The sequence below is a fragment of the Oxyura jamaicensis genome, chromosome 23, assembly GCF_011077185.1.
Source record: "Oxyura jamaicensis isolate SHBP4307 breed ruddy duck chromosome 23, BPBGC_Ojam_1.0, whole genome shotgun sequence".
Taxonomy (NCBI): domain Eukaryota; kingdom Metazoa; phylum Chordata; class Aves; order Anseriformes; family Anatidae; genus Oxyura; species Oxyura jamaicensis.
In genome coordinates, this window is record NC_048915.1 from 6,908,489 (window position 1) to 6,925,759 (window position 17,271).

At 47.3% G+C, this 17,271-nt stretch overlaps 2 protein-coding genes across 2 annotated transcripts; one reads left to right on the plus strand and one right to left on the minus strand.

Annotated features, from left to right (window-relative positions):
• The first annotated feature begins 9,295 nt into the window (after positions 1-9,295).
• Positions 9,296-11,860, plus strand: SYF2 (SYF2 pre-mRNA splicing factor). Its single transcript, XM_035345414.1, has 7 exons — positions 9,296-9,396; positions 9,466-9,576; positions 9,872-9,997; positions 10,134-10,251; positions 10,369-10,459; positions 11,045-11,143; positions 11,248-11,860. The coding sequence occupies exons 1-7, from the start codon at positions 9,349-9,351 to the stop codon at positions 11,411-11,413; spliced, it is 759 nt and encodes a 252-aa protein (XP_035201305.1). The 5' UTR covers positions 9,296-9,348; the 3' UTR covers positions 11,414-11,860.
• A 1,010-nt stretch (positions 11,861-12,870) lies between these two features.
• RSRP1 (arginine and serine rich protein 1) lies at positions 12,871-17,164 on the minus strand. Its single transcript, XM_035345413.1, has 5 exons — positions 17,090-17,164; positions 15,697-16,317; positions 15,199-15,353; positions 13,885-13,968; positions 12,871-13,390 (listed from the first exon to the last, which is right to left on the minus strand). The coding sequence occupies exons 2-5, from the start codon at positions 16,313-16,315 to the stop codon at positions 13,211-13,213; spliced, it is 1,038 nt and encodes a 345-aa protein (XP_035201304.1). The 5' UTR covers positions 16,316-16,317; positions 17,090-17,164; the 3' UTR covers positions 12,871-13,210.
• Positions 17,165-17,271: the final 107 nt, after the last annotated feature.

The following is a 17,271-nucleotide window of genomic DNA, read 5'->3' on the forward strand; positions in this document are numbered from 1 at the left end:
CCCCCCCCCCAAAAAAAAAAAAAAAAAAAAAAAAAAAAAAAAAAAAAAAAAGCCCTTATAGTAGCAGGACTGTGCTCTGGTGTCTCAGACACAAGCCTGTATCCTGTTACTAGGAGATGCTTCCAGTGGCTGGGGAGACCACAGGGCACAGATGGGGGTCAGGGAGCCTGGGGACCTCAGCTCTGTGCCCTGGAAATGCTCTCACTTGTTTTCCATGTTGTTTTCCCAGCCCTCTGAATCCTGCACCATCTGTGAGGTGCCTCTGCAGGACATGCATGGCTGTGGGTGTGGGTGGGCAGTGGGACCCCCTCCGGGCAGCAGGGGTGCCAGAGGCTGGCCCTGGTGGGGTCTCTGCAGGTGGAGAAGGGCACAGACTGCACAGGGGTAGCTTCCTCTCCCCCTCTAGCTTTGAACAGCATGGGGGTTGCTGAAAACCAGGTGCTGAGATGGGAAACCGTGTGTTTAACACTGCCGCTCTGCAATGAGTGTCTGTGAGCGGGGCTGGGAGGCTGCTGGGCAGCCCCAGGGAGCAGCCTGTGCCCCAGCTCCTTCCCAGTGCTGCAGACGGGGCCTTGTTATCAGAGGTGATACACAGTGGTGCCCGCACAGCCCCGTGCCACAATGCCCTGTGCCAGGGGCTGCTCCCTGCTCTGCTGTGGGCTGCAGTGCATGCCTCATGTGTCCCTGGAAAAGGCAGCTAGTGGCCCTGTCTCTCCTCTTTGAACTCCCTTCAAAAAAGCTAGCAAACTTCAGCCCTAATTGCTTCACACCTGGATTACAGATGTGGTTTCCAGCATCCCTTCCCAGAGCCACACAGCATGCCAGGGGAAGATCACATATCCCTGGCCAGCCAACGCTGTCTTTGCAATTCAGTTTTCCCTACTACATCCCAGCTGCAGCCAGGCAGGTTTCTTTTTGCAGCTAGAAATTTTGCCTGGATCTAGCTCCCAGCGCTGCAGAGGGGAACCCTCTGGCTCTGCCTGAAATAGCCTTTACTGTTATTTTTTCCTCTTTAAAAGGTTTATTCTGGTGGGTAATGAGGGGGAGACCACTGGGATAGGGGAAAACCACGGAGCAAACCAACCCAGCCAGTTAATGATGAGGGAGGATGCAGCGGAGACAAAAATACTGGGAAGAGCTAGCAGAGGCATCTTTAAAAAGAAAACCCTTGGTTGGCAGGAGAAGCAGTGAGGCTGGGAGGGATCGGGAGACACCCTGACACCTCTGGGCTCCCCAGGACACTGGGCAGAGGATGGGAGTAAGACGGGCATAGCCCCTCTGCTGGTAGTTGGCACCCCATAGACTCACAGCACCTCTGGATTTGCACCTAGAGCAATGTACTGGGAGCACTGGGGAGATCTGGCCCCTGTCCCCCCCCCTGTATTGCTGATGAAGTGCAGCTTGGGGGTAAGGTGTCTGCTGTTTACGAGCACCAGCTGTCCTTTAATATTTAATGACAGCTAAAGTGTGCTTCCCACACGGGGGCTCACTGTGGGGTTACAAGAAAGTGATATTCAGACTAGAATTGCTCAATTTCAGTGGTGGCAAAAAAGCATCAAAAATAAAATTTCTTGCTCCACCCTGCCTGGTTTGCTGTGGGGAGCCCTGGGGGGGGCGGGGGGGGGGGGACACAACAACAACAACAACAACAACAACAACAAATCAGGGGCAGTGGCACGCAAAACACCTGAGGGGACTGGGATGCCACCTCAGGAGCTTCTGTGGTGCTGCCCTCGCTCGGCACTCCCCTGTCCCCACTAAGCCTTGCTACGAGGTCAATGTTTGCCCCACAGCTCCCAGCAGCTTTATGCCACAGACGTTGCCTTGCACACCATCAAGTGCTGAAAAACAGCAGAGAGTGACTAATATTCCCCAAAATACAGCTTCATCTTTGTGATTTGTATTTAAGTTTCGCCGATGCAATATTGAAGAGATGACTGGAGGAACTTTGGTACTAAAAACAATGCACAGGAGGTAAACATGGAGATTTATTATTTTACTGTTGTGGTTTTGAGATAGTTTATGACACTGGGCTAATAACTCACAAGCCAAAATCTTCACCGATCAGGAAAAATGTTATCAGCCCCCCGTGCCCAGAGAGGCATCTCCCTTGCAGCCCCCCCTGCTTCGCTGCCCACTGGGGATGTGTCCATCCTTTGGGGCATATCCAGTACGACACCCTTGCCATGGGCCCCATTTTCTGGGACAGGGTGCCACAGGCTCAGCCCCTCAGCAGGGGGTTTCCCTGGGGCCAGGCTTGGGCTTCATCCAGGGTAGAGGGAAGATGAGGATCTTCAGGATCCCAAATCTTTGGGGTGCTTCTCAAAAATGAGATCTTGAGGAACATTTCCAAAGTCACCCCAGTGCCAGCCAGGGCTTAGCCTCCGGTGATTCCAAAAGCAGATTTTGGTGCATGTTCAGTTTTGCCTACTGGCCATGGCAGCAAGAGGTGAATTTGCAGCCCTGAGGGGCTGCAGCCTCATGCTACACATGAGGAGTAGCTTCCTGGGAAATGGAGGACGAAGCAGCCCCAGCAGGGAGGGGAGCAAATCCCCAGTGTTCAGGGCAGGCCTTTGGCCCCACAGTGCTGCAGACTCGTTGTGACTCATGCCAGGACCAATGGAAGGAGTACCCCCCTCCATGCTGCCTGGCTTTTGGCAGCTTCCCACTGGCCTCCTCTCTCGTAATCACAACAGTGGGACCACAGGTCCCATCCTTCCTGGTTATTGGCAACTAATTAATTGCCGCTTGTCACATTCCCCTGGGGAAACGTCTTCTCCCACCAATCGATCTCTGCTGCTGCTGGGTTTGGGGAGCCTCAGAGACATCCCCAGTCCACTGAGACTGGCAGGGCCCATCGCTATAAGAGAACCAGACCGGCACCTCCCGAATCGGCTGTGCACGGGCACAGCCCCACACTGCGACACAGTACCGGGGAGGGCATCCGTGCCTGCGGGTGATGCTCAAGGGCAGCACACGAGCCAGGCTTTCCCAGCCAGAGCCTGGACAGTGAGAAACTCAGAGGTGAGCACCCCAGGCTGCTTGCCCGCTGTCTTGCAGCAGCATATTTCTGTGATATATACTGTAAATCTGCTTCATTTGAAATTCACAGTTAATGACTGAGTTGCTCTCATCCAGGAAACTCTGTGAGGTTCCGGCTTTTAAGGGAAAAGATGTAACCAGGCAGGAGTTGACAAGCACTACAGAGAGCTGCCCCGCTCTCTAGGCACTTAAGAAGTCTCTAAAAGAACCCTCACCCCCGAGGGACGGCTGTGATCTTCAGAAAGGAGAGGGCTGGGGAAGAGGTGCTTGGGATGCCCAGGCTGTCACCTCCACAGGAAGGGTGCTCCTGCCCACCCCAGCAGGACTGGGGCTTTGGGTACATCATTCTGGGAGGAAGCAATGAAATTCCTGCTGTGTGACACTTTGGGATCACAGTGGGAGGCAACAGGCTGGTGTGGGGTCAGCAGTAGCAGGAGGTCTGTCTGGACATGTTGCTGCTTCCTCCCCTCACCCCTAGGGCTGCAAATCCCAGATAATCCCACCATACATCCTCCAGCCCATCATCCCAGCCTGAGCTACGATCCTGGACTGATGGAGTGTAACATGGAAAGGGAAGGCTTGGGCAAAGCTCACCCACAGTCCATCATCTGGCAAAATTGTGGGATACCCCCTACCCCCCAGTCTGCCCCATGGCAAGGCTGGGACCGGGGACACCCAGCGGGACCCCTGAGCAGCCTCAGGGAGAAACAGGGTGAAATTGCCATTTTGCCTACCCACTCACTACTAGCATTAAACACAAACCGTTGCCATAATTTGAACTATATGATCAGGAGCCTAATTCAATACAATTAGGATCATTGTTTGAGGGTTGAGCATTTAGCTGAAACCCTAAGCCAGTCCTGCAGTAATTTGGCTGTGGAGGAATTGATTTTGACCATCAGCACTTTCTCATTTTCAATAGAGTATGAACGTAACCAGGTTAATTTCTGTTAAGCACATTACCCAGGTACTTTTTGCTCTCCAGCCCAATGATTATGTGTCTGATCTGAAAGATTGTAATTGCAACCCAACAGGACACAAACTGTAGTCTATGATTGAAAGGAATAGGAGTGAAAAAAAGCAGCTTCTCTTCTACCTAAAAACAAACAAACAAAAAAACAAAAGCAGACAATCTTCATTTTTCCCTCTCTTCAAATTTCTTCATGGTTGTAGTGGTTTCTACATGCAATAAGGCAGTATATTAGATCTGTTCCAATCAGTAAATATGTCCTGATTAATCTTATCTTCAATACACTAGCATGTCTGCAATCTCATTGGATTAATGCCTTTACTGCAAGTTTGATTTGGTCCTACGCAAGTTGTAGGCCTGGTTTTCCTTTCCTTTATCCAATGCTTCTGCTTGCAAAGGGCTTTCCAGTGTGACTGGAGCAGGGACACCTGTCTAACGCAGAAGAGCAGAGGTCACCCCCAGCACCCCTACCAGCCCAGCCTCCCCCAGGGCTCCCAGCCCCATGGGCATCCCGGACACTGTCTCTTTTCCTGCCCTCCAGTTTTTGTCCCGATGACAGAGGGGATTTGGTCGTGTGTCAGATTCACAGATGTCGGTATGCCACTGGGATGACACCACTGCGAGCTGGCTGGTGAGAACACAGCAAACACACCCTGCATGTTTCACCCATGCTCACCCCTGCAGTTCCCCCAGAGCCAGCAGCAGGGAAGGGTTCTCAGCCCCAAGGACATCCTTCCTCCCACTGCTGCCACCCATCCCCAGGCTGGGACTGGGATGAGCCCTGTCACAAGCCCTGACTATACATTACTCCTCCTGATCATCATAACATTCTTCCGCTTATAAAGCACCTTTCATCACGAAGCAGGATGGAAGGCGGCAGCTGTTGAACAGCATGGAGCTGCACAGCACAGGCAGGAACAGGCAGGAAGTGGAAGCGGCTCCTGCAGCTGCTGGGACTGTGCAGGAGAGCCATCCTCACGCCACCGCATGCTGGGGCCTTATCACATCCTCCAGCATGCTCCCAGCTCCCTTCTGACACGCAAGGAGCCCATGTGGCAGGTTGCACGTGACAGCACCGATGTGACACGCAGCAGCTGTGCAGGGGGCAGCTGCACCACACAGGTCTCCTGTGGGGCAGCCAAGGGGAGGAGAGGTGTCTTTGGCCGTGGCGGAGCACTGCACCTTCATGCTGCCTCAAGCAGTGCCTGCACCCGGCACAACAACCCGTGGTGCCACGGGTCTGACCCACAGCATCGCAGGTCCAGGTTGTGGCACTGCGGAGGTCTTTATGTGGCCTTGGACACACAAGCACTGACACTGCACACCCGAACCATGGCACTGTGCATCCAAGCCATGGCACTGCACACACAACCCACAGCAACACGTGGCTGAGCCATGGCATCACGGCTCTGGCTCCCATCAAACCCAAACGGCATCACTGCACACCAGGCTGGTGCTGCAGGTCTGTCTATGGCACCACGTGCCTGGGTCAAGCTGCCCACACACCAGGTGCTGCAGCAGGGTCAGCCCCAGAATTGCCCTGCGTTGCCCCCTGTGAGCAGCGGAGTGAGACGCAGTGCTGCAGGGCAGAAGCAGCAGGGGCTGACACTAGCCATCCCGCTGTCCCGGCTGTTGTTTCAAGCACCACCTCTGTGCAGAGCAAGCTGGACGTAGTGCAGAACCTCATGTAAACCACGGATTTTGCTTTTCCTCCCTGCACAAAGAGCTGCTTCATTGCAAACCTGCGGCATCTTCCCTTTCTGCCCCATCATGGTTCTGGCATAAGGGTGAATGGCACAAACCCTGATGGAGCACTGACCTCACTGTTCAGCCACCCTCTCCTCATGCCCCATGATGCTCTCCCAGGCCAGGTACCGAGGTCTGTCCCAGGCAGACAGCGCAGCACCTCTGCGGGCAGTACCAGGGAAGCACTGTGCTCCAGCTGGGATGCTCTGCCTGGCAAATAGTTCAGACCAAATGCCCAAATTCACTGGCTACAGGGACAAAGGAGTGCTCTGGGAGTCCCACAAGGCTGCAGCCATGTCCCACCAGGCACTGTTGGCTATGGCTGCTTCTCACTGGAGCAGGACCCACTCCAATCACAGGGGACACTGTCCTGCCTGCAGCAGCCTCCAATGGCCAGGAGCGGGGAGCAGGACACCAACATCAGGACCCACACCAGCGCCTCCAAGGGCTCAGCCAAGCCCTGTGGGTGGGAAACATCTTCAGGGCGCTGGCTCATTACCTACCGAGGCTTGGCCTTCATCCTGGGGAAGGGCACACTGTGGCCTCTGTCACACTGGAGCCACAGTCATTTTTCTGAGAAACAGCACAACCCACTCCATTCGCTGCTGCCCAGATTGTCTGAGCAACACAAGGAGCTTCATGCTGCGAGAATGCCTGGTGCCTTTGCAGAGGGTACTCAGACATGCACCCTGTGGACCCCCGATAATAGTGTCACATTTGTTGTACTGGCTGGGAGATAACTGATGCTGTTCCCTCACCAACCCTCAACCAGGATCTTCCCTTTTGAAAAAGACAAATATAACTGAGATGAGTCAGTTCCTCCAAGCTCCCATCCCCTGTACAATATGTAACTGGAATTTTTCATTTCAGCACTGCAGGGGAGGCATAACTGGAGAAGACAATGGAGTCAGCTACAACCCAAAAAAGCAGTGCCAATTCTGTGTGCATGAGAAATAAAAACATTTTTAAATCTAAAAATAAATTAACTGTAAATGACAGCAAGAGCAGATCTGCGTGTACTCACTGTCAGCCTGCGCAGAACCAGTCCTCACTCCTTGGCACGAGAGAGGATTGGGTGAATTCCCTGTTCTTCCAAGCCAGACTGTGATTTGCAGCAGTACCACCAAGCAGGTAATGCACTCGGCACCTGCATGAGGAACTGGGCTGTACGAGTTGGCATCAGACCCAGAAGCAAATTCACAGAAGCCAGGAAAACCTCTTGTGTTTTTATAACTGCATTATGGTAGTGAGAAGGGAAAAGAGGCTCCACCAAGCTCGGTGCTAGGCAGGGCCAAGGCATCACAAAAAAAACATAAAAACCATCCAGCTTCCCATGATTAAATAAAAGGGTAGCATGCACGCAAGCAGCTGAAGGCCCCACTCTGCAGAGGGACAGCTGAGCTGTGGCCTCTTGGAATGGAACTTTGTCACGGAACTGAGCCCATATCCAGCAGCCTCTGCTGAGACCACCTCCCTTCCCCATCGCCCCTCCCTCTGGCATCTCCTAACTTGTGTTCAGAGGAGTTGTGCTCAGGTGTCACAGGACATCGCCTGGATGCTCCAGAAAATGCAAAGGCCACTTGAGGGACTGAAGGCAGGGGGAGCACAGCTTATGTGGTGTTTCATGTGTGGTGGTGACCTCTTCCCCCATGTGGTGAAGATGGCCCCTGAAGTTAAACACCATTTTAGGGCATGTCAGCAGGGCCAAATCCTGTTATTCTTCTTTACAGGCATCAAGACTTGCCAGGACATGGCCAGGTCTGGTGCTGCAGTGGCAGCACAATGTTTCTTTTGGCTTTCCTTGGCTCCTACCACACACTGATCACCTCCACTAACAAACATTTCCATGGGGCCACCTATGCAGAAGGTGAGGACGCCCTTGCTGCAAAGGGCTCAGAATCAAATACCAGGACAGGACCCGTGGGGCAACCTCAAGGCACAGTGGATGGGAGCTCCAGATAGAGCAGAGATGCCAGTAAAACCACAGTCCGATGTAACTCAGAGACTGACAGCACACCGCCCAGCTTACTGCGCAGCTCTGGCAACCACGTTGCTGGCTGCTTTCTTCAGCAGCCAGAGGAAATCTCCCCTCTTCCAGCACTAGTGATCCCCATCCTCGAGTGTGGTGGCAACCATTGCATGGCCAGCTTCAGGTGCCTCACATGCATGAAAATTGGATGCTTCCCAACCAACTGCAAGGGTACAGACAAGGCAGGTGAGGGGAGACTCCTCCCCCCCCCCCTTCCCCCCTTCAAAAAAAAAGGGAAAATCCTCTCCTCTTTCTTGAGATATTGTCAACAGGCCTATATAAATGTCTTTTGCCTCCCATTCTTTGCCCCAGTCTGCTCTGTTATACAGCACTAGTTCCACTAGTTTTTTGTTGTTGTTGTTTTTTCCCCTCTGATTTGACTCTTTGCTGGGTAACACTGTATTTGATATTTTTAATCACTCAGCATGCATCAGAGTTTGGCAGTGGAAGAAAGTGAAGTTAAAAGAGAACAGAGATAGTTCATGTTTGCCAGGGCTGCTTGCCATTGTCACAGCCCCTCATCACTTGTGCTGCATTTCCCTCTGCTGGAAAGTCACGAGCTGAAGCTGACTGTGTTGATTTCTAAAACAGTTCTTAACCTTCTGGGGCCTGGATTGTTTCTTCAAAGAAAAACAGAAGTCCTAAACCCTTCTACCTTTACTGCACAACAACATTGCACACATGTTCATCTTTTACATACACAGGGATGCATTTGTATGGGTGTATAAATCCCAGTGATAAACCCTTATAATCTACATTTGGCTCAGTACAACTGGAAAATCCTGGTTGCTCCAGAAATATTATGGAAATTTTTACTTTATTGGCTCAGAAGTTGAAGCAAAACCTCTGACACTTTGTTTTCTGTAAGAGCTGCAACTTTCCTCCCTGTGCAAACCTACTGTGGGTGATGTGAGTGATCTCCAGAGCGTGAACGGACCAGGAGCAGTCATGGGGGTGCTGGTATTTGGTTTTATCCCTTCCAGGCGCTCTGCCCTGGATCTTGCCAGTGCTTCCAGGTATGCTGAGGCACGGAAGAATTCACCTGGTTCAAACATTGCTTCCTTACTTTGTACAGACAGTTTGCATGATGACATTGATTCACTGGAATTAATTAAATAAATAAATAGTAAGTTGATTTAATGGCGTTCGTTAAGCCGTAGCTCCAAGCCTGCAGCAGGCTGCCTGCCCACACACCGGTGACCAGAGCGCACCACTAATTTAGCGATTGCCTTCCAGGCAGCTCTGAGAGGCAGTGCCGGGGCTTCGAGCACTCTAATGGTGAGGACGGGCCGTTGCCGCTTTCAGCTGGCTCTCCGCTGCACACGCGAGACAAGCCGACACGCCCAACCCGCACGTGCCCAGCACCGACCTCAGAGGGTCCCGCAGCGCGGCCCCAGCCCAGCCCAGCCCATCCCGCCCGCTGCGCTCCGCAGTCCCGGGGCAGGGCCGGCCAAGCGGCCGCAGCCGAGCCCCGGCACTCCCCGCCCGCTAGGGGCGGTGGAGGCCGCGGCACGGGCCCAACCGGAAGTGCGTCGCGGGAGCGGAAGCGTCGGCGGAGCGAATGGCGGAGGAGGTGGCGGCGCAGGGCTGCCCCGCGGCTCCCGATGGGGTGAGGCGGCCGCGGGAGGGCCCGGCCCGGCTTCCCGCGGCGTCCGCGGCTGAGTGCGCTTTGTTTCAGGGTTCCTCGGGCTCGGAGGACGAGGCATGGCCCAGCCCGGCGGTGGAAGCGGCGGCGGCGCAGAAGCGGGAGGGGTGGCTGCGCAAGTTCCGCGAGCTCCACATGAAGCGGGTGCGCGGCGGCGGGCGGGAGCTGTGGGCGGCCCGGGGGGTAGGCGGGCGGCTCGCACCGCGGGCCGCCTCTGTCCCGCTGGGGACCGTTCCGGAGGGCCGAGGCGCATCCCTCCCGCGGGCGGCAGGTTACGCAGCCTTTCGCCACATCGGTGCTTCGCGCGGTGCCCGGGGTCGGGAAGCGTGGTTGGGACCCACGCACACCCGGCCCCCGCCCCCACGAGTCACCGGGGGCTTGGAGTTTGTGCGGTCGAGCGTTGATGGGTCTGCAGTTTTGTGAACTGCTTCGTTCCTAGAATGAGGCTCGCAAGCTGAACCACCAAGAAGTGGTGGAAGAAGATAAAAGGCTTAAATTACCACCGAACTGGGAAGCCAAAAAAGCGCGTCTGGAATGGGAGCTGAAGGTGGAGGAAAAGAAGAAGGTAAACACAAAGCTGTGGCTTTCTATGACCTACAGTGAAGCTCCCCCTTAACACTTGCAGGAGTTGAGAGAGTTTTTACATGGGGGTCAGTCCTTGAACGCTGTATTGTTAGTAAATATTACTTGTGCTATATTAGGAGTGTGCAGCAAGAGGAGAAGACTATGAACGAGTTAAACTTTTAGAGATCAGCGCTGAGGATGCCGAGAGATGGGAAAGGAAAAAGAAGAGGAAAAATCCAGATCAAGGATTTTCAGGTAACAGTTTAACCATATAGTTATCCATATTCCTAATGAACACCTTTGTTAATATTTCAGTTGCAAACTGAATCATAAAAGAAAAACCTTCAACTTAACGGTAATTTTCTTCCAAAGATTACGCAGCTGCTCAGTTGCGCCAATACCAGAGACTAACCAGGCAGATCAAACCTGATCTGGAGCAGTATGAGAAGCTTAAGGAACAGTAGTAAGTGTAACTTCAGTCATCTGATCTCCCATGTTTTTAATTGTGTAATGAATACTAAAGACTTAAAAAAAAAAAAACAATCCCTTCAGCGTGTATATTCTCTTAAGCACTGTAATTTTAACATTTTAAAATGCATAGCCTACCTGATCACCTTCCTTGCAATCTCTACTTTGAGAGAGAAAAGGTAACATTGTAATTTATAAGTTTTTTTCTTCAAATCCAGTATTACTGAGTTTGAAGCAGTATTTTGTCAATTGTAAAATATTTAAATGTGCAAGTGGGTTACTCTGTTTCTTGGAGTCAGTTGTGGGTTTTTATGTTTATTTTTTATTTATTTATTTAGTAAAAGTCTGACAAGTTTGAAGTGAAGTTCCAAAGTTTAGAACTAGAGTTTCAGTGCTGGTTTATCTTGTCTGGGCATGTGATATTGTCTCATAGTTTGTCTTTAATATTATCAGTTATCATTGCATCTTCAACTCCTACAGTTAGACACAAGTTAATGCCTTGCAATATTAAAAACAGAAGCAGTGGAATCTCAGCCAATACAATTGTGTAAACTGGTGCCCATCTGTTCTTCTTGCTCAGTGGTGAAGCACTCTATCCAACATCTGACAGTCTTCTCCATGGAACTCACGTGCCAACTAAGGAGGGGATTGATAGAATGGTTGCAGATCTTGAAAAACAGTAAGTAAATAAGATAAAATTAAGAAAAGCGTGGCACATAGGAATTGTGTAATGAAGTCCACGTGATTTGTCTACATCTTCAAACACTGTCACTTCTCTTACAGAATTGAAAAACGTGAAAAATACAGTAGAAGACGTCCTTACAACGATGATGCAGATATTGACTATATTAATGAGAGAAATGCCAAGTTCAATAAGAAGGCAGAGAGATTCTATGGGAAGTACACAGCTGAAATTAAACAGAACTTGGAGAGAGGAACAGCTGTCTGAACTGACATCCAAAGTATATACATACTACTGCCTTTCTATGCTTATTCAAGTTTGATGTGGATATTTCGCATGCACATTTAAATTGTATCAGAAATATACTTGGTAGACCTCAAAGTAACTTGTAAAATCAATAGTGTATTTAATGCAATAGACGTAATGTGCGCAGTAAATAGCATCAGCTGTATACAGCTTTTACTTACAGAAGTAGCCAGCTCCTCCTTTTTCACATTCTAAATAAATAGAAAAAGCCTCTTGCCACATGATTGAAAATAAAGCATGTCAGTATGTAAAGAATGGCAAAGTCCCTGAAAATACTTATTTAGCAAGAAGATAAACACACTTCAAGAATGTGCGTTATTGTTCTGTGAGTGGGAAACTACTCTGTGTTTGTGATGTGCCAAAGGTTGGAGTTCTTCCAGGGGCAGTACCTGTACAGTAATCACAATATTCAGGCAGCAAAACTTTGTTCCACCCTCACTGAGAGGGCAAGGAATGTGGATAACCTACAGCACAGTTCAAGTTGTTGCAAAATATAAAATTGTTAGTAGGTCTGACAGCATTGTGCTAGTAGTCCCACAGGAAACCTCAATTCTTTAGGTAGCTGCAGTAGTTCCTATTCTACATGCAACAACTAACCACTCTGCACTCACACCTCAACAGAAGTAAGGCCTGCAAGTATCCAAGTCCTATACTAAAAGTTTTTGAAGATAGGGAAACCTCTCTCTGTATTCAGGCAAGTGACTTGTTTTAAAGATGCTCCTGACTGGAACGCTCTGTTTCAGTTCATTGTAGTAGCCCTTTATTTTTACAGGGTGGTCCAGCATTGAAGCAGGCTGCCTAGGGAGAGGTGATTGATGCCCCATGCCTATCAGAATCAAGAAGCATTTGGAAAATACCCTTAATGCTTTAACTTTTGGTTAGCCATGAAGTGGTCAGGCAGATTGAATGATCTTTGTAGGTCCATTGAAAATGAACAACTCTAAACTGATACAACAGCTTGTTAATTTGCTTTCACACATCATAGGGTGAAAGTCTTCATAAGCCATGGAGCTAACTGCAAAGCAGTGCTAAATATTTATGTATAATCTCTACAATTGGTCTCATGAAGCCTTCTCAACCAACCTTGCCACTTGTTTACTGCCTTACAGTGATTCTTTACAGCTTGTTTTTAAAGCAACCTAAATCAACCACAAGCCTGCAAACACAAGTTCAGGATTTAAAAGCAGAAGATGTGACAGCTCCTCAAGTGTAATGCTTTCAAAAGATGGAATGGGCAGTCAGTGCCTGGACAGCAACTATTCCAATAGGAAAATCAACTTGCAAGATAACTCAAGTGATCTTCTGTTGTACTTTGTGGTAATTGTAAGATGAGTGAAACCTAAACCTGGAAATAACTACTTAGAGGACGTATGTCAAATTACTACTAAACAAAGCTCCAAATACTTGACACATTGAGAAGCCAGTGCAAAACTAAAATATATTTACTTGGAGTCAACAGTTACACAAGTAATTCAAGTGCTCAAATTAACAGCTACTGAACTGTTCTTTAGAAAAAGTTACCCACCTGTAAGTTCTAGGCCATTAAAGCAATACAAAAATATTTACAAATATACACAAGATTCCCATCTGTGGCTTCTGGCTCACCGTGCTTTATATCTGAAAGAGAAACCTAAGATTTCAAAATTAAAGATTTCAAAAATAAATACCCAATACTGACAAGTCTTCAACCTGATCAGAAAACTTCAGACCTCACCATTCGGGTATGCATAATACTACAGTCTGAGAAACAGTAAGATATTAGCGTGCCTGGAACTGTGCACGTTTAGGTGAGAAGTTTACAAATGTTTTCTCCTCCTTCTTGACAGGAACCCATTGCCCATAGGGACTTCCCTTTCTGTTGTCATCTCTTCCTGGAGAAATTGATGGTTCTTTAACATGACTTGCTGGCCTCTGTAGTACTGGTTTTGCCATTGTATTCTGGAAAATAAATTACCTTTGAAAATGCTACAAAGATAAGAATATACCAAGACCTACTGACTTCAAGGCAATTATTTGCATTTAAGCCAAACTCTTTTCTTTCCAGCTCACAGGGGACCCAAGGATTACTAGGCATCAACTATGTACACTTAGTTGACACGGGATTCAGGGAAGTTTTTTCCCCATAGTTGTGCATTACTAAAATTCAACCAAAAGATGCAACTTTAAGTTTTGGTGTAAATAGTTTCTCACATACACTTAAGTCTGTAGTACAGACTTAACATTAAGTGTCAAAATATAAACACTGATTGTAAACACACTGCTGTTGTACATTTACAGTACTGCTAAAATACTGATCTAACCGCTCTAGTCAAGTAATTGTGAAACCAAATTAAATTGTTACCATTATTTAAGAAATTTGATTTGGCAACCAATGCAAAAAGTAATACTAGAGGGATGAATTACTGGACTTCCATTTTTGAAAGTTCACTTACATTAGGGCTGAAAGAAATGCTCCTCTGTGTGGCTGCTCTCTCCGTTCCACTTTTGGTTCTATTTTCTGTTAGTTTTCCGGGTTGCTAGAGAAAAGCACACAAAGCCTAATTGGGAAGATACAACACTCTATGCAAGTTAAGGCAGTCATTATAGGTTGTTAGTATTCCAGTATTGTTGTTTCAGTTCTTTACATCAAAAGCAGCTGTGAGCTACTTTTGATGCTTTTTGATACTTTTTTTAATTGTATTTTTTTACTTGATGCTTTTATACATATATATAGGCAAACAGATCCGTGTTGAGGTCAGTTTGGAAAATTTGTTATCTTTATAAAAATCCTTGTGTCAATTCACATGTGACCTGATATCCATGCCCCAGTTACATCTTAAAGAGGATTCAAATGATTCAAAGCATGGAATGCCATACAATGAAATGTAGTGTTAGAGTAAGTTGCACAAAGTTCTGCATATTAATCCTGCAGAGCTTTGGATAACAACAATAAACTTATCTGCAAGTGATGCAGGCCTCCTCTTCTGTAATCTCTCAACATCTGGAATATATTGCATATATTATGAAAGGGATGCCTGTACCATTTGTCTAAAACCCTTAGCAAATATGAAATAGCAGCATCTGATAGATGTAACAATTAGTGCAGTTCTCTATTTATCATGAATCAGTGTCACGTATCATAACAGAGCCAAACTAAAGTTCAGTTTAAGCTGCTCAAGTTTCTCCCTCCCTTAAATTTACAGCAACTATAGCCCACAAGTCCCTTAATTACCAACAGATTTTCTTCATCATGTCTGGAACCATAGTCATAATTTCTATAAGACAGAAATAAAGTATGTAAAATGCATTGTGTGTTTGGGTATGTAATTTCTGGAAACAGTTTGTTGCATATGAAAAACTTAACAGTTAAAAACGTAGTAAAATCAACCTTTACTAAAAACTGTTCAACAGGCTTGGTACAGACTCCTTGTTTTAGCTCAAAAACAAACTAGTCAATGTAACAGGCAATATCGTATTAGAAGAAAAACTTGAAAGAGCTACCTTTCTCACTCCTTCCTAACCTAACACCAACCAAATGCCTGTATGTGAATCAACGGCTTCTCAGAGCCCAGTGCATTTTCTGTGTAAAGTCAAGTCTACAGTGGTTTCTACAGCACTTTTAAACATTCTGTTAAATCATTTTTTGTTCAAGAGTTTGAACTCATAACTACAAACTCCACAGTTGAAAAAGACTGTAACATCCATGTAGACCACAAGATTTTAAAAACATTTACCTTTTAATCAAGAATATTCCAGTTCACACTTACCTCATCTGATTCCCCAGAATCTTCATACTCTTGTTTTATATTATTTGTCTCCTTGGAAGGAGTAAGGATCTTCAAAGTTGCAGGCAAGACTATGTTATCTGTTCCCAGAGCTTTGGCAGCATTAGCTCTTGCAATTTCCAGAAGTTCCCTCTTTTCTACAAGAAAAAGAGTGTAATTCTCTTGTGTTTGAAATCAACATGTACCTGTTCATAAAAGCCTAAAAACTTAACATATATAGCCACAGCACTTAAGCAAGCATCAACTCTAATTAATTTTCATCTTAACTTTGGAAATTTAGCTTCAGTTGAAATACAAATAATATCCTCCAAACTGTTTTTTTTTTTTTAAAAAAAATATATTTTTCTAGCCATGCCAAGATTTTCTTTCAAATTCTAATTATCAATTATGCTCTATGATGCAACTGTACTTGTTAACCAAACTCAGATCTCTATAAAGGGCACACTTTTTGCCTCACATGCAATGCAAGTCTCACAGTACCTTTTTCACTCAAATGTAGAGGTGACCTACTACGAGATCTTGTTTGTGACCTGCTTCTCCAGTTCCTGTAAGCCTCAGGATATACTCTTTGCCCAAATCCATAGTATCTTCGGCCTCTTGAACGTGATCTGCTTCTTGAATAGGACCTTCTGTAATAGGATCTTCCACGAGACCATGACCTACTCCATGACCTACACCTCAGAGAACGGTGGTACCTCCTGTAGTGTCTGGCACAGTACCTTCCTCTGTAACTCACGTAGCCACATGATCTTGACCGGCTTCTGGAAAAGGAACGAGAGTATCTTCTGTACCTTCGGGAACTATTTTGTCGAGCCCGTGATTTGGATCTGGACCGGCTCCAACTCCTGGAAGAAGCTGAAGAGGATGTACTTGAACTGGACTGCGAACTGCAGGAGGATCTACTAGATGACCTTGCTGATGACCTAACACAACTTCTATCAGATCTCAAACAAGAGTATCTTTTCTTTGGTGAGCTGAGTTTCAAGTCATCCATGAAGTCTGCCATATCATCGGTCTTCTTAACCATCATTTCTTCCATGCAGATACTTTCAGAACCTGATTCTGTTTTTATTGTTGTTCTATAATACCCAGTCTCCATTCCTGTGGGGTGGGGGGAGGAGAAGCAAAATCATTTGTAGGCAGCAAGTCATTTATACATCAATAAACATTACAACATAGGCCAAGAGTTCAAAGATAATTAGACAGACTTTTTTCCAATCCAGATTATTAGCATGTTTTATGCATGACAACTTTAAACTTCATCGTTTCCTCTTCTGTAGTCAGTCTTCTATATGAAATTTAAAAATGGCTTCAGTTTAAACTATGAATAGGTCTCTGGAACTTTAAGAAGTTTGTGTAGGTTTTAATACCCTTCACTCAGTGTAAACACACCTTTTGTGTGTTTGAAAAAGATACAAGTTGGTATTTTCCTTAAACAGGAAAAAAGGTATCCTGAAGGTACAGCAATCACTTCAAGATCTTGACTGAACTGCACTACAAATCTGCCTCTGCACAGTCCTCCACACACCCCAGCAGCATATGTAACAAATCCCTATTAAAAATACTGTAGATAACTAGTAAAAAAAAGATACAGCTAATGAGTCACTGGATGCGACCTGTTACAGATGTTACGCTCGTTATGGCAACGCATTAAAATGGCTGTCCCCCTTCAGCGGCAGCCATTTTACGTCTCCAAAGGTTACTGTACTCTGCGGCGTAACCATCCCACCCCCATCACTTAAAACCGCATCGCCACCCCGTAGATCAAGGATGGCTGCTTTAATCGCACCGTTTGTATTCAGTGCTTGTTGCAAATAAGAGTTACCAAGTAAGTCTCCAAGCCTTACTAAAAGGTGTCAAATTCTACGCTCACCGTAAGAAGCGTTCTGCCTACTACTACCGGAGGTAAACTTCGCCGCTTCTCCTCTGAAGGCGGGCAAAGATCGTCGTCGCCGTGCAGTACAGGTAAGGGGAACACCTGTTTGTTTCTGATCGCGCCCCTCGTCGCAATCCTAAGCGATCACCGGCACTTTCAACACGGTGCGCATTGAGCAC

What these genes read in the sequence shown, in the direction of transcription:
- SYF2 (XM_035345414.1), top strand. Translation starts at nt 9,349, where the DNA reads ATGGCGGAGGAGGTGGCGGCGCAGGGCTGCCCCGCGGCTCCCGATGGG. An exon ending in AGGTGGAGGAAAAGAAGAAG is followed by an intron (nt 9,998 to 10,133) that starts GTAAACACAAAG and finishes GTGCTATATTAG; the next exon opens with GAGTGTGCAGCAAGAGGAGA. An exon ending in GAGAAGCTTAAGGAACAGTA is followed by an intron (nt 10,460 to 11,044) that starts GTAAGTGTAACT and finishes CTTCTTGCTCAG; the next exon opens with TGGTGAAGCACTCTATCCAA.
- RSRP1 (XM_035345413.1), bottom strand. Translation starts at nt 16,315, where the DNA reads ATGGAGACTGGGTATTATAGAACAACAATAAAAACAGAATCAGGTTCT. An exon ending in TCTACATTTGAGTGAAAAAG is followed by an intron (nt 15,354 to 15,696) that starts GTACTGTGAGAC and finishes TTTTTCTTGTAG; the next exon opens with AAAAGAGGGAACTTCTGGAA. An exon ending in ATTCTGGGGAATCAGATGAG is followed by an intron (nt 13,969 to 15,198) that starts GTAAGTGTGAAC and finishes GCTTTTCTCTAG; the next exon opens with CAACCCGGAAAACTAACAGA.